This window comes from Polyodon spathula, chromosome 16 (assembly GCF_017654505.1).
Source record: "Polyodon spathula isolate WHYD16114869_AA chromosome 16, ASM1765450v1, whole genome shotgun sequence".
NCBI classification, from domain to species: domain Eukaryota; kingdom Metazoa; phylum Chordata; class Actinopteri; order Acipenseriformes; family Polyodontidae; genus Polyodon; species Polyodon spathula.
Genome location: NC_054549.1, coordinates 15,440,285 through 15,455,615, shown reverse-complemented (window position 1 = coordinate 15,455,615; position 15,331 = coordinate 15,440,285). Strand labels below are relative to the sequence as shown.

Here is a 15,331-nt window from a genome sequence, read left to right as displayed (position 1 = left end):
GCCTCTTCCCACTTTAGGGAAAACTGGACAATTGGTTGACGGTCCCTAAAGACATTCGGGTCTCAGACATTAAGTCCTCACAGATATGTGGGACATACAACAGTTTATTGGCCATGAGCATAGGCGGCGTGTGAGTCTTTTGTTTGGGGAGGATATTCCACACTTCCCCCCTGCATTTATTCAACCCAACGATGTACAGTAAGATACACACACATCATATACAGTATATCTATCTATCTATCTATCTATCTATCTATCTATCTATCTATCTATCTATCTATCTATATATATATATATATATATATATATATATATATATATATATATATATATATATATATATATATATATTTTGTTGAACGTAATAAACAAAAAATAACGATACAATGATCACTCAGACTTTACTACGTTTCATTCATTGTGTTGAGTCAAACTGACGGACACAAATAAAATCTGTAAACCAGAGTCATTCTCCTGCGTCTTTTTGAGAACGTGTACTGTATAATAATTTATAGCACAAAACAGACCTCAAAACCACTGCTACATATATATTTGACTTGTTTTTTTTCCAACATAAGGCGGCCAAATAATGAAGTTTAACATAGCACTAGCTTGTACTTTAAAACATGTTATGCCTATTTAAGCAAATTTCAAAAACAGTAAGGATAACAAGCTGCACTGTTTTTTAAAACCTTTAAATCCATTAACCTGTTCTGCATACCTACACTATCACTATCACTTCACACCAATTTAAATTAATTATTAATACTGACTATTAAGCTTCTAAACATGCACTTACTAATGTACTTATAATCAAGGGGCATTCAATGTATTTCATAAAAAAAAAACTCCACTCTTACCGTAAACCTTCTATATGGGACTCAGCTTGTCGGGAAGAATGGACATTAAACCAGCCAAGCATTGTGATGCCATTGCTGATATTGCTTTTGTCTGCTGATGCTTCTGCTAAGGCAATTTCAGGTCAGTGTCTGAATTGTTATTCAAACTTTTCTGTAAATCTTAAGGTTTCACAGGTTATTCTTGGCACCTTTTCATTTAAAGTTCTGCCAACGATCTGTCTTTAGTGCTGCCCATGGGGATTCAAGTAGATTGTCTTAAATATGCTTTTAGATTCACCAGACCACTTACATTTGTAAAACCAATTAGATATTAAGAACACATGAAGCACTCTCTGTGAGTTACTGGTGGCATTTAACTGCTGGGGCTTGGTATTATTACTGGGATAGCTTTGTATGTAGAGATGAATTGGTTTCAAAGGTTGTTTTAGATCTGTAATGCAAGCTCTAATAAGTGTATGGTAATTGGACAGGCCGCTTTGCTAGGGTTTATTACTGCAGGCACAGACAATAATAAATATACAATCTGGACCTGGTTTAAGTTAAAATCCCAATTAAAGAGGCTGCAGCTACACCATTTGGCCACTAATAGAACTCTATTTTTTATTTATTTTTAACATATTGTCAGCTTTTTGCTGTAGATGGTTCTGTTTTCCAGGCTTTGATTTTGCTAATTAGGGTGAAGGCAATTATCTAGCCACCACACTATACATTCACTTCCTGCACAGAAGGTAAAATGACCCCACCTGATAGCTACTTTAAACAGTGAGTGTGAGGCTTACTGTTTACACATGCCAAATAGGAAGTTCATTTATAGTAGGGTGGCAATAGGGCTTGGACCATCCTTCTATTGAGGGTGAGGAAAAAGTTCAGTCTCTGTTCCTCAACCCTGTCCTGGACTAGGGGGACAACCCTTCTACTAGGGGGTGAGTTGCAATATTCACCCTATCCTAGGATTACCATTAGACTCCATGAACACAAGGACAGCTTGGGAAAGTTCAAGCTTTTCAACTCACACCCCAGTGCATTCTGGTATGCACTGCGATGTGAGTTGAAAAGCCTAAATTGTCCTAATTTACATGGAGTCATAGGGTAACCGCACCCTGTCCATGACCTCTCTTTTGGTAGCTTATGATTTCCTTTGTAGTCAGATGTAAAGAGGAGGAAGGTTGGCTCACTCTTAGTAAGCAAAGAGTTAAAGCACATATTTTTTTCTGTCACCTCTCCAGGCTGTTATGGCTAGAGGCGAGAGCTCTGTGTGGAAAGAGGAGATATGGGAGCAGTCTTGCACTGATAATGCTTCAAAAGGGAGGACACCAACCGTGCCACAGGAAGATCTTTGATTCATGTATGTATTTATTCATATATTTCATTTGGAGGGAAGGGGGGGCTTGTTTAATGGGCCAGATTTAATACGATTTTAATTCAGCCTTCTTGTGACAAGAAAATCTAATAGGTAATGTTACAAAATACAATAATATGTTGTTCAAATTCATCCCAAATATGCTCAATTAGGAGGAGACCTGGAGTCCTAATAAAGTGGCCAGGCTACTTAGTAGCCAGGGACCGTTTAAAGTTTATTTAGCGCTTCCTCTTTTTAGCTTCAGTCACCTTTGACCCATTGCTGTAGTGAAGTGACCTAGGAAGTGTAACAGATTTATCATGCAAACTAAACACTTTCTTCTAGTACCATATATTATACTTGAAAATGAAAATACATGTTTGCTCTATCCAACTCTGCTATCTGCGTGTTTTATTTTGTATATTCCCTTACAGGTCAAGCTTTTCAGATTTCTTCTCTTTCAACAACTCTTATTTTCCACTTCAGAAAGTCTGCTTTAGTCAGACATCCCAAGTCTCCCGGAACCTTCCGGGAGTCTCCTTGATCTGCATAACACACTCCCTCCTCCTGAAAATGATTGAAAACATTCCGCAAGTACGGCTAAATGCACTGTCCCTTTTTCTGTAAAGGTTTTGCTGTGTTTGTATCAGGCAGATCAGACTAGAAAGCCAAACTGCTAGCTTTGATAAACAAGGTACGTGTTGGTTGGTTGGCTGGTGGGTGGGTAGGTACAAGGTAGTTCAAGTTGGTTGGTCAGTAACCTGTCCATCAAACATAATAGGCAATCACGACGATGGAAGCGATTTTGAAGTTGGGACATTAATCACAGTTGTACACAATGGCATCAAAGGACATACACAGTTGAAGCTGAAACTGAAGGTGAACCACATTGTTTAAAAAAAATACCAGAATAAAATATTTAACACCGTTCTCATCGGATTATACAAAGGTATTCCCTTGTATTACTTCAGTATAAAAAAAAAACAAGCCCGTTATTTATGCCAGGTGCACACAGGGTGCAATTCAGATTTCTTGATCGCCCAAGGAGGGATAAACGATTGCAGGAGACATGTACGATGTAAGACGTACAAATTGTCAGTGTTTTACTTCACTAGAAGTAGAAGTTACAATTGTGATGTATAGCTACATCAGAAGGGATTGCTTTATTTCTTCTACCACATCACATGTTCACGTGTTTAAAAAAATAAACGACTTACTCAAAACACCTCAAGATTTGTCATTTAATAATTTATTATATTGATACATTAACTTTTGCAAACCCATCTTACATCAAACTAATTAAAAACTAAAAACACAGCTGTGTATCTTTTGACCATAAAGCAAAGCACCAACACGTGCTTAATTCGCAAAACGTTTAGCTCCTGAATGTTTTCAGCACCATCATCCCCGAGAATCCTTAGATTTTAATTCTTCACTGTTTATTTGTACTTCTGTAACGTCTTACTTTTTATTAAACAGCATGTGGCAGAGCAGAGCTCTGCCCTGTATAGATTGGCAGGGATGGGGTTAAATTCCCCTACCTGCCTGGGTTTATTGTGTTCAGGTGGCTGGGGTTGACTGGAGTAATTAACGTTCAATCAGCACCCAGCCACCTGACATAAAAGGAGGCCTCAGCTTCCCAGTAGGGGGAGGAGGGAGCTGAGGAAGCAAGTGGATGGTTGTGTTTGCTGTTTCTTTGGTTTGCTGTTTTATGTTTTTTTTTTAATTTTCTGATCCAGTGAAGGCATTGCCCAGCCTGGAAACTTTTATTTTGTAAGTTCTGCTTTGTTATATGTGTTTGAATATTGTTGTTTTGGCCCTTGTGCCCTTTAATTTTGTGTTTATTTATAATAAAAGTATTTTTTTTGAACTGCAGTCTGTCTCTGGGCCTCTATCCACTTGCCAGCCTGTCACACAGCAGGATTAGAGTATTTTAAATGTTCTATACATTTGATAGTAATGGATAAAATAAAACGTATTTAATGGAAATTCCTGACTAAATCTGAAATTCACAAATACATTTACTTTACTGTAAGTAGGAATAACAAGATTATTCTAATTTGAAATTCATTGTTTACACAACTATACTGTGAAGAGTTAATTTCAATAAATTACTTTTTTATTGTCTGACATCCTTTTGCAAACCAAGGATGAAATGTGCTTGTATTATTTGCTCTGCAGGGGTTACAGCATGTGAGGCAGGCAAAGGAGAGGGATAAGTGCCACAGTCTCTAGTTCAGTCTAGCTGAGCACAACCTGACATTTTCAGAGGCTAACATGCAGGTAGTTTGTTTTGCACGATATTTCCAGGTAGCGAGACAGCAAAGCATTATGCCTGCTCTCACACAAAAACATCTGCCATTGTAAATAATGCACTTGAACCAGAGTTTTCTCAAAACCTGTTCAGCATATTCTGTCATATAAAAAACTATTAGTAATGATACTATGGTTGAAAAAGAGTGTGCTATCCTTGCAAGGTACTTTGATGAAGAGACAGATCAAGTCAATGTAGGCTTTGTAGATATGCTTATCTGTAATTCAACAAATTCAGAGAACATATTCAGATGTATTTCATTATCACTGGAAGGAAAAGCAATCTCGGGCTTGGTATTGTTGGGTCCCTGAGACTATCTCCCTGAAATCAATCTCATATACTTGGGCTGTCGGGCTTTAGTGCAGCTAGTTAAATTTAGAAAATCGCCCCCTCAAAAGCTGCCCCTAGACTTCGCTTCAAGCTTTCAAAGGCTTGTGTCATCCCTTCCGGTATCCACAGTGTTTTGGAGTCTTTCATTCAAACACAGATGCCAGGAGAACATGGAGACTGTGTGGGTGTTTTTTTTTTTTTTTTTTTGCTAACTTGCACATTAGTGTTGCTGATTATCCTTAATGAGAAAGAAGAACTAACATTCTAATAGCTTTTTAACATCACTCATGCCTTTCTGTGACATTTCTAATTCTTATAGGGTTTGAGGTAGTGCTGTTGATACAGTATTCTCTACTTTTCATCATCTTTCAGCTCAGTATATATATAGAAATGTCTGGCTTTGTTAAGTTCCATTACATAGTGTGACCCGGAAGATAGTGGACACAGACAACAGACCTGGGATATGAATAAATGCGTTGATGTGCGGGTTTATTGTAAAATAAAAAGGTTTAAACAAAACAGAACACTTACTCAAAATAAACGGCACGTTGGCCAAAACAGACAAACAAAACAAACACGAAACCAAACCAAACAAGTGTATAACCAGCACACTTAGAAATTGTTTATATTTAATAAGCTTTACTTTGCTTTACCTTCCTACCCTAGTTGTGCCTCCGAACACACATGCCCCGATCATACAAAACTGCGGGTTTATATACATGAGACCATCTCCAAATTAATAATAAATAAATTAATCAATCAATATAGAGAAGGTCATGTTCTGCACGAGATTAGAGTGGATGGGGAAGTTTAACCCCATCCATGCTGCAAAAACAACAATAACAAAATGGTGTGTTTTATACAAATTAAACAATACATTTTAAATAATAACACAAATCTAAAATAATACATAAAACACACAGAGGAACTAACCCTGCTGGAAATTCAGGCAAAGATCAGCACTGGTATATACTTTCCACTCCCTGTCCTTGCTCTCGGGGTGCTGGCAGCCTTGTCGTCCCTAAGTTCTCACCTTTGGGAATCTATTTTTCAGATCATTAGGTGTGAAGACTCTGTAAGTGTTTTCCAGGCTTAAGAAACCTTTTGGTTATTTGTCGGTGTTAGATTATTTTATATGGTATCTGCTTGATCTTTTTATTTCCTAACTCAAATAACCACTTTATCTATGCTTAAAAAATAGGTGAAGGACCTTTTATCCCCCTCTGTGATCTTATTTTTAACCTTGTAAGTTATTTATTGTTAAGTGATAGTCCTGTGCTATTGTTTTATTATAGCCTTGGTGCCAGAGGGCAGCGTTTGGGGCAAGATGCTTGTCTTAAAAGGCTATCCAGCATAGATGAATAAATAAGTAGAGAAAACACACAGGGGAACTTTAAAAACCTGCCTGGCTTTTTTTTTTGTTTTGTTTCTGCCTCTTGTAAAAGTGTCTGCAGCAATCCATTTCCCTTCTCTGTTTCACATCGAAAAAGGAGATGTCTGTTGATCACAAGGTTGGAATAATTTCATTTTGTTGGTTGTGGAGACAGTGATCTGTTTCCAGGCTGCTGGAGGCGTTCCTTTGGCATTCCATCAGTCTCGCTCATCTATCGTTAATATTCCCCTACGGTAATGGAAATTACTTTGATTGAATAAACGCTCCTCTGTGAAAAACAGCTGGAGAACTGAGCGTAGTGAACTTGTCCAAACTGCATCTTGTAATTAGGCTGTAGCTGTGCAGCTAACAAAGCAGTTGCGTGAATCTTACCTGTTGTGCACAGTGTCTGTTCACTACGTAAGTCAAAAACGTGCAGCTTTGAAAGAATCCTGTGTGACATTCATTTTAAAACATGATATCTGGTCCTTCACTAGGGTAGTTCCCAGTTTCCATGCCTTGTTCTCAGGAATTCTGATACAGTTTCATTTCCTTGGCCATTTCACCTGAGATCAAAGCATGTTACCAGCTGAAAACATGTCAGGCTATAGAGGAACCAAGCTGGCGGTTAATGGCAGGACAGTTTTTGTCTCCCTCACACAGGGGTGTCAAACTCCAGTCCTTTGGTTTCCTCTGGTTTTCATTCCAACTCAATTTCTCAATTAACATAATTGATCGAATTGTTTGTTCAATTGGACCTATTTAATATTTTTCAAGGTCTTTTGATGATTTATAAAAAGGCACTTGATTCAAGGTGCACTACCTAGTTCTGCAGAGAATTGTTCAATTTGTCCAATTAATCAAATAATTAACCCAATTAAGTCATTGAGAACTCAGGTAGGATGAAAGCCAGAAGACACTGCAGCCCTAATGTGGGAGCACAGAGCTAGAATCCCCAGCATATTCCAAGAACTCAGCACAGCCAGGATGCGAAACTGCACTTCCTTGATTGCATGACTCACCTTGCACACCAGTGGAGCCACTCTGGACCCTCCAGGGAGTACAGTTCTGGCTACATGCAGTTTTGAGCACAGTGCTATTTTCCTTGACCTCTAAACAGGTCTGAAGTGTTGAAAGAGTTAAAGAGAGTATTTATTTAAGATAAAAGTCCCTTCAGTTCTACACGCTGTGAGAATGAAGACAAAGTGGTCTGACAGATAAGCTGTGTTGCAAACTGCATAGCATTAGATGAGTTGACATTTAGAAATCTTAGAGTCTGGAGCTTCTTAGTGAAAGAATAAATAGGTTACTAAAAATAAAAATTAGTTTGCATTTTTTTTTTTTTTTTTTTAAGCCAAAAGGGAAAACTGAAATATTTCAAAAGTTTAGTTTCTCTTGTGGGATAAGTAAACTTTGGATTGACATTCAGTCTGGCTAGCCTTTTACAGATGTAATATCTTACCTTCTAGACAAGCTAACGCCACACTATGCCAAATAATAATAGCCAGCCTTTGTCGTGTTATATAATAGCACTAAATCCAAGGATGTAAGCGTTATCCTTAGGCAATGACCTTTTGGATTCATTAAGCACAAAGCTACTGTACTAAATTACCAGTATAATTAAGCTTTTGTAATTTACAATAGGTTTACTGTGGCCTTTTCTTAACTGCCAACCTCCAGGGTTGTCTGTGAAATCTGTTCTTTTCTTTACTGCACCCAATGCCGCAATATTTCTTTTTTTTTTCTCTTACTAGCTTTCTGAAGACCTTTATGCCAAAAATGCAATTTCCACCATTTTATGAAAATGAGCATGTTCCTGGAATCTTTCTTTATTTAACCAACTACACAGCTCCCTTTCTTTAAGCTTACATTCAGTGAAATAGAAATATATCAATTTCTTTAGACCTGATATTAATCAGTAAAACCCTGGCCGGAATTTAGAGAATTAAATTAAAAAGCAGCTTTTTAGCACACATTTTTCTGCCTTATTTCCAACCCAAAGCAAGACCAGTTCAATAAGGGTGGAAGCCCAGGATGCTGGGGACGCACCATTAAAAGGTTTACAGCAATAACGAAACAGCAACCTAAAGCTTAAAGGTATGAGCCCAACATCTTATTACTTTTTAGTGGTGATGTGTTACAAAAATACATGCTTTCTCTGTTAGAGATTTTTGTCATGACGTTGGTTTATAAATCATCATACATGCTCTGAATTGCAGCCTTATAAACCTGTTTCTGTTTTGATCATTAAAAATGGATGGATAATGTTCAAACTATTCTAATTTAAACACATTGAGTGACCAAAAGACTTCCAATCAAAAGTAACTTAAGCTATTATAGCCCTGCAAAACATCACGCAGGAAGGATTTTTGTCTTGCTTGGTGCACTATAGTCATCTCATTTATGACTAAGTATTAAAAAGTATGGAGGAAATTATCTTATGGGAGCTGTCTCCCCAGGAGCAAATCATGCTCTCACCATGCTACCCAAAGAACGAGCGTGGGAGAAAACACAAAGGGAACAAAGGAAGCGCTCGCAAGTGATCGAGAGATGAGAGTGCCAAGGGAGGACAACCCGACACATCAGAGGGGACGAGAGAGATGTAAGCAAGAGGATAAAAGGTATGAAAGCCTGACAAACACAACTCACAATGTACAAGACAGACCAAGGTCACCGCCTGAAAGGCATACACTCTTATAAAGTTATTTGTTTCAGAAGATGAAGAAGTGTTGATACAGTAAGTGACCCCAGCCTGGTAGCCAGGATGACCTACATCTCAGGAAGTGATAAGGTAACGGGAAGCAGCATTTTAAACTTTCTGAATCTATTGTGGTGTTTTGGAAAAATCTACATAATAAACCAGTTAAAATAAAACTAAAGACTAAGCGCAAAGTCTTATGCTATCTAATTCTATTTCTTATGTATACTATATTGTGTATCCTCAACAAGGCCTCTACAAGGCTGATTGTGGGTAACTGAGGTGGGGAAGCATATTAGTGTTGCACTGTGAACAGTAGTCCATGGGAGAAGAGTTGTTTAGTAAAACCAGCGCAACACTAATGCGCTTCCCCACCTCATTTCAAATGCAGTTTTTGCTGGAATAGTTAGTAGTCATGGCAAATAATATTGATCAAAATCTAAGCTATAACAATAGCTTACAGTCATACAGAACACACATAATAGCATATTAAACAATGAATAATTTAAATATTAGAGAAATGTAGTTGATCCCTTTAAATATTAATTCTAATGACATGGATTTTAAAAAAGTGTTGCAGAATGTGAAGGAATCTAACTCTTACATGATTTGAAAAGGTGCCACAATTATCATTACAAAAGAAAACTCTGACACAAACTATATGACAGAAAGCAATTGATTATATGATAAAGAAATGATCTGTAATGTCTTCAGGCATGTCTCTGATACAAAATAATGGATGGAGAGCTATACAATGCTGATGCTGGAAAGGGTATGATTATATTAGGCAATAACCATCACCACATATCTTTCCAGACTGCAGGGAAGCACTTAGAGCAGCCATTGACAAGTTAAAGATGCAGTTGCCTATACGATTTGAAAAGTGATTTCACAATGGACTTCAGCCGGATTCGAATTCAGGTGAAAGATATGAAAAGTAGTGAAAAAAGCCTTGACATTCAGTTTGGTGAGTCATGCAATCAGGGGAGCCTAGGTTCGCATCCTGGCTGTACAAAGTTGCCGGTCTTTCCTGGGGCTTCCATAGGGAGTGTTGTATTGACTCTGAGACTCCTGAGGATTAAGGAGGCAAAATCCAACATTTCTCCTCACCACGCTACAGCAAACCCCACTGGCTGGGCACTTGATGAGTTCTAGCAGACATCTGAAGGGGTAGCCTTTGTCTTCCAGATGACAGTAGCTGGTCAACATCCACTTTAGACCTCCTGGGTGTAAGGGGAATCGGAAGACCTAACTAACAAAATTGAGGTACAGTTTGGAGATGTTAAAAGTTTGTTGCTAGATTTCTAATAACAGGAAAAATATTATATTGGACATCACGATTCTTCGACAAGGGCAATTAGACTGTACTACACTGATGGCTAAGGACGTGAGTCTCCACCGATTTCAATCCAGCGCTTTTTAATGTACACGCAATTCATTAAAAAGCAAGCAACGCTGTCTAAAAATCCCCCATAGACTTAGACTGCTGAAAAGAAAGATGACCCTCTTAAGCGTGCAGATGTACGAGTGACAATCTGTGAATGCGTTCCAGCCTCGATAACCTCAGTTCTGATCTCAGGCACAGGCCTGACGTGTATTTCTGTGTGGGTTATATTAATAGCTGTCATTAAGAAATGAATGGCTAAATATATAGTGCTTAATTAAATTCCTTGCTAATTGAAACGAATCCCCACTTTATGTGATGAGAGAGTAATGACTCCCCAATTGCCTAACCTAGCGCTTATTTCCTTCAATCTCTCTGTTTACATAAATACCACTCCAGCTGTCTGGTTGAAGGATATCCTCTCAATTACCTCCAACTTCACTGAAAAGGTTATTCGGATGGATTTTGGAGTCTTCATCTAGTGCACTGGCACTTTTAAGACCTGCCCTTACGAAAAAGAAAGAAACAGTGGCACCAAACATGGTTCTGACTGTTCCCCCACATTTCAGCATCCATAGTTTTATAGTTTGACCAATATTAAACAAGATAAATAACGTAAAACTTTTCCCTCGGAGGAACTAAAACCTAAAACTGATTCCTAAATTTAAAATGGGCAGAGCTACTCTGGTGTGAGAGGGCTGTCAGGTGTGTTAATGTCTGCAAAGGCCAAAACAAAGATAATGGTGTCTTAACTTAATTTGAAATGTTCAGTTCAAATGCTGACTCATCACTGCACCCTCCTTACTAAATTAGATGGACTGGTCCTGCTATCAAGCCAGTCGAATCACCTGCTGAACATAAGCAACGAATGTTATCTAGTTTTACCCTGTAGGCAAGTAATGAGCTGGACTATGCCCAGCCAGTTTCTTCTTCTAAACCTATAGGAATGCTAAGGACAATGCAGCCAAGATAGACAACTCAGTACAATCAGGATTTGAACCAGCAAGCTCCTGATCATAAGACTTCCCTGCACTCTGCTGGATAACCCTTTGGAGATCCTTATTCTTGTATCTCTACATCTTACGTTTCCATAAAGGAGCTTCACCTTTCTAATCACAGCAGCAGTCTGGTAAAGCTGGAGTTAAATATACTGTAATTAAGACAAATTTCAAAGATTATTGAGACTCATTGTTATAGAATATTTCTTGTAAAAGACATGGTTTCCAACTAGGTCACATTTGACGGGTTATGTAAAATTTGAATAACTGTCTGTGTGACATATGTGCAAATTATTGAAAAAGGAGGAAAATCTTACCAGGTTAGTGAAAAACCAATTTAAATATCAAACCCAAAGCTGAATAGAACTTGTTCCTTTGACCAGAACAAATGGCAGAGATAAAAAAAAATAAAATAATAATAAGTAAAAATGAAAAACTTGTAATATATATTTCTTGGAACATTTCATTCATTTGTATTGTAATCCATGTTGTTTGAAAATAATAACTCAATTTTAGTCAAAACTGATATTTTAAATTGCTAAATGGAGTTACGAATAAAACACGAGTCATAAATTAGTTCAAACTCCTTTATGCTTTTTTTAAAAGATGTATATATATATATATATATATATATATATATATATATATATGTATATATATATATAATATGTATAATTTTTGTTCTCTGGAAACAAATCAACACATCAAACTTCAAGAGCAGCAGGACTTTATAATTATGTTTTAATCATTATGTTCAGTTTTTGTTTTAGACATTTCAATAAGGTACAGGGTGACCTTGCTGGAAAGTTTCTGTAACGGGCAGGGTTGTGTGAGACACATTACTGACGTGGACTCCTGTAGGCAGGGTTTCATTTGAGCCGGATCACCCCGGATCCCAGATCTGGTGCCATTTTGTCTCTCAGGCGAGAATTACACACTTTGTAAATAATGGTTTATGATACTGTGAAAATACATTATTCGAACAAATGTATTAAAAACGACTCCTCTTAAATCTTGCTATTTTTTAATTAAACTTCTCTGAACTTTTTAAAGACACGCTTCCAGAATGTAGAGACGCATATTTTTAAAACCAGGACAATCAACAAGGAAATGCGCAGAATGATAAAAAGCAGGAATTTCCTTAATGCAGTGTTAAAATAGACAGTGACATTTTATCTGAAGTGCCTCTAATTACCATGTATTTACATAGTATTTACTTTGTAAATACATGTGCACTTACCCTTAATTACAACATTATTATGCATAGTTACAATGTACTTAATATATAAATCTTTTTGAAGAGTGATATATTGAGATTAGGATAGGGTTGGGATTGAGATTTGGATGGGGATATACCCCTATATAGTATATATATAGAATATATATATATATATATATATATATATATATATATATATATATATATATATATATATATATATTATAATATAATTCTAATTTGTAAGTCATGTTACAATGATACGACTATGCAATATTAACATATTGTAATTGTGTACGCATCTATGCATTGCATTAATAATTATTATGAAAATACCTAGTAATTAGAGACACAAAAATAGTGTTACCGAAAAAACATGTCTGTTCCCGAATATTTTTAATCCTAGGTTATCATATCAACGTTATGCAAATGTATTTCACACACAGTTAACATACTGGAGAGTGACTGTGTAGAAAGCAAATTGAACACAGCCGAGGGAGTGGATTCAGGCAATACTGCTTCACAATTAAGACTATGTTGGATTTGGCATAGAAATTGAATTCTCCTGTCCTAACTCATTACATAAGGTGCTGAATCTAATAGTACAAATGTGATTCAGTGTGCCACTGAGCTTTCCAGTCCTGTCACTGTGTCTGCTGAAGAGTGCCTCTGTACAGGGCCCCATTAAAAATGAAATTCCTATTTATGAGAAAATTAAAACCGTCTCTCTCAGAGCTTCCAATTTAATTATCTCCCCCCCCCCCCCCCCCCCCCCCCCCCCCCCCCACTCCCCCCCCACACCCCCCCCCCCCCCCCCAGTGAAACTCAGCATAGTAATAGGTTATGAATAATTCTGTTTCAGCTTAGCCGGCAATTAGCCGCAACAGCACAGGCCATTATTTTTTCCTTTGAAAGCAAAGACGTCCAAAATAACTACAAGAGACTTGCTGCTACCCTTCCCTTCCCTATCTCTTCATTTGTTCCCCGCAAATCCTTCCAAACTAGGGGTTGACTTCTTTAAATCCTGGGGCCCTGATTAAGGGGTGACATTTTGCTTTTCTTAGGAAAAATGTGTCACTCTCGTTCCTTTTGGTAGCAAAGGTTTACATTTTCGAGCCACATACCTGCATGTCAGCACCTTCTCTCCATAGCTGGTGTGTGCAGAATTATGCGTACTCATTATTTTCTTTATAAAGTATTGGCAGGTATCCAATAAATTTATTCATAACGTGCTGTTTTTTAAAAAAAACCCTCTCCTTCATGTTTCCAATTGAGTACCAGTCAATGGAAATTAACTTCCACACTGAATTGTTTTAAAAAACCGACTGGAAGATTATTTTTCTCTCATCCAGGGCGCTGGCATGTGTACTGTTATATATAGACTGCCATTGAAAAGCTTGAGTATGAGTAAAGAGCATTCTGTACACCCCTATTCCATATCTGATTGATTAGGTAGTGATGGCAGCCAGATACCAATTTTTGATGTACAAATGGTACCTGTCTACACCGATTAAAGCGTTTCCACTACTTACACATAACGGTAAGGAATATGTTCCCGGAAGCCAGCACCACTTTTTCCCTCGTGGCACGGTCGTAAATTCCGACGTGGCATTCGTACGGCCCGTTATCTGAGATCCGGACCTCTGGAAGCCTGAACAGAAGAGATAGAAACATCCGTAACTAGAAACACTCAACCAGGACTGCAGCCCAAAGCTCCTGGGTATAAAGAGACTATTGGGTGGATCATGGGATTGGAGAACACCCCCTGACCTTCAGTTCTCCTGAGCTGCTGTGGGGATTCCTATTGTGAGAGAACATAGTTTAACTTTCCAAATTGGGAGTAAAATAACTATTTTTAAGAGCTTTGTAAATTAGGATACGTCACAGTTTCTAGTTTGCTAATGGAACATAGCAGAGAAATCTATCGAAAGAAATAAAATATTCTTTGTTTTATTTAAAAGCAGTTACTTGTGTTGATCTCTCATCATTATAAACCCTTTAAGGCTTTTTCCAATCACAAAAGAATCTGAAAGAAATCAGGAGAAATTAGAAAAGCCATGCCCAAGTGATATCGTGAATATGGAATGAATCGTATTTTCATGAAAAAACAGAAATACCTATCTGGTAAAATAGTTATATAATCAATGATAAGATATAGGTTATACAATTTCAGGAAAAGGATTAATAAAAAAAAAATGGAAAAAACCCCATAATATTCAATTTAGAATAAAATCTGCTGTACACAAAACTAGAAGCCAAATCAGTATTCTTAGAGGAGCAAATATGTCAGAAACAATCGAATGTGGAGTCAGATAGACAGTTAAAGTGCTATGATTTATTTTAAACAAGAACAAATGTCCTTGGTGTCAAGATATGTCAACAGCCCCCACTCAAAACCAACAAATGCAGGCTGCATTTTGAACAGCTGAAGTAATGAGTTTGATGTCAGGGGAACAGGAACCTGAAAAAAACAATCTTTTTTTTTTTTTTGTTACTTTAGTCAAAGCTGCAGACAGTGTCATGAAATGATGTTCCATTTTAAATATGATTACTGGGTGACTGTGAAACTATGTCTGGCAAAGTTTCAGGCAGGTAAAATATTCAATACTGCAAAAATGATTGACAGCAAAATCCTTTCAACCATCAGTAAAAGTGAAGCAGACCTTGGACTGAGGAAGTAACTCCCACATTCATGTCAACCTTCAATCAGTGACTGTCAGCTACCAATAGTATTCAAGCCAGGTAGATTTAAACCTACTGCTGTGGTCTGTGCCGTGCTTTGAGTTTACCATATTCTACCCCCAACCTCTACTCAAT

The 15,331-nt window shown here is 37.4% G+C and overlaps 1 protein-coding gene across 1 annotated transcript in view; it reads right to left on the bottom strand.

Moving 5' to 3' along the window:
• LOC121328433 (immunoglobulin superfamily member 21-like) overlaps positions 1-15,331 on the bottom strand; it is a 131,860-nt gene that overhangs the window by 18,212 nt on the left and 98,317 nt on the right. The window contains exon 4 of the mRNA XM_041273083.1: positions 14,047-14,165. Coding sequence (XP_041129017.1) covers positions 14,047-14,165 — 119 coding nt within the window. The remainder of the gene's footprint in view (positions 1-14,046; positions 14,166-15,331) is intronic.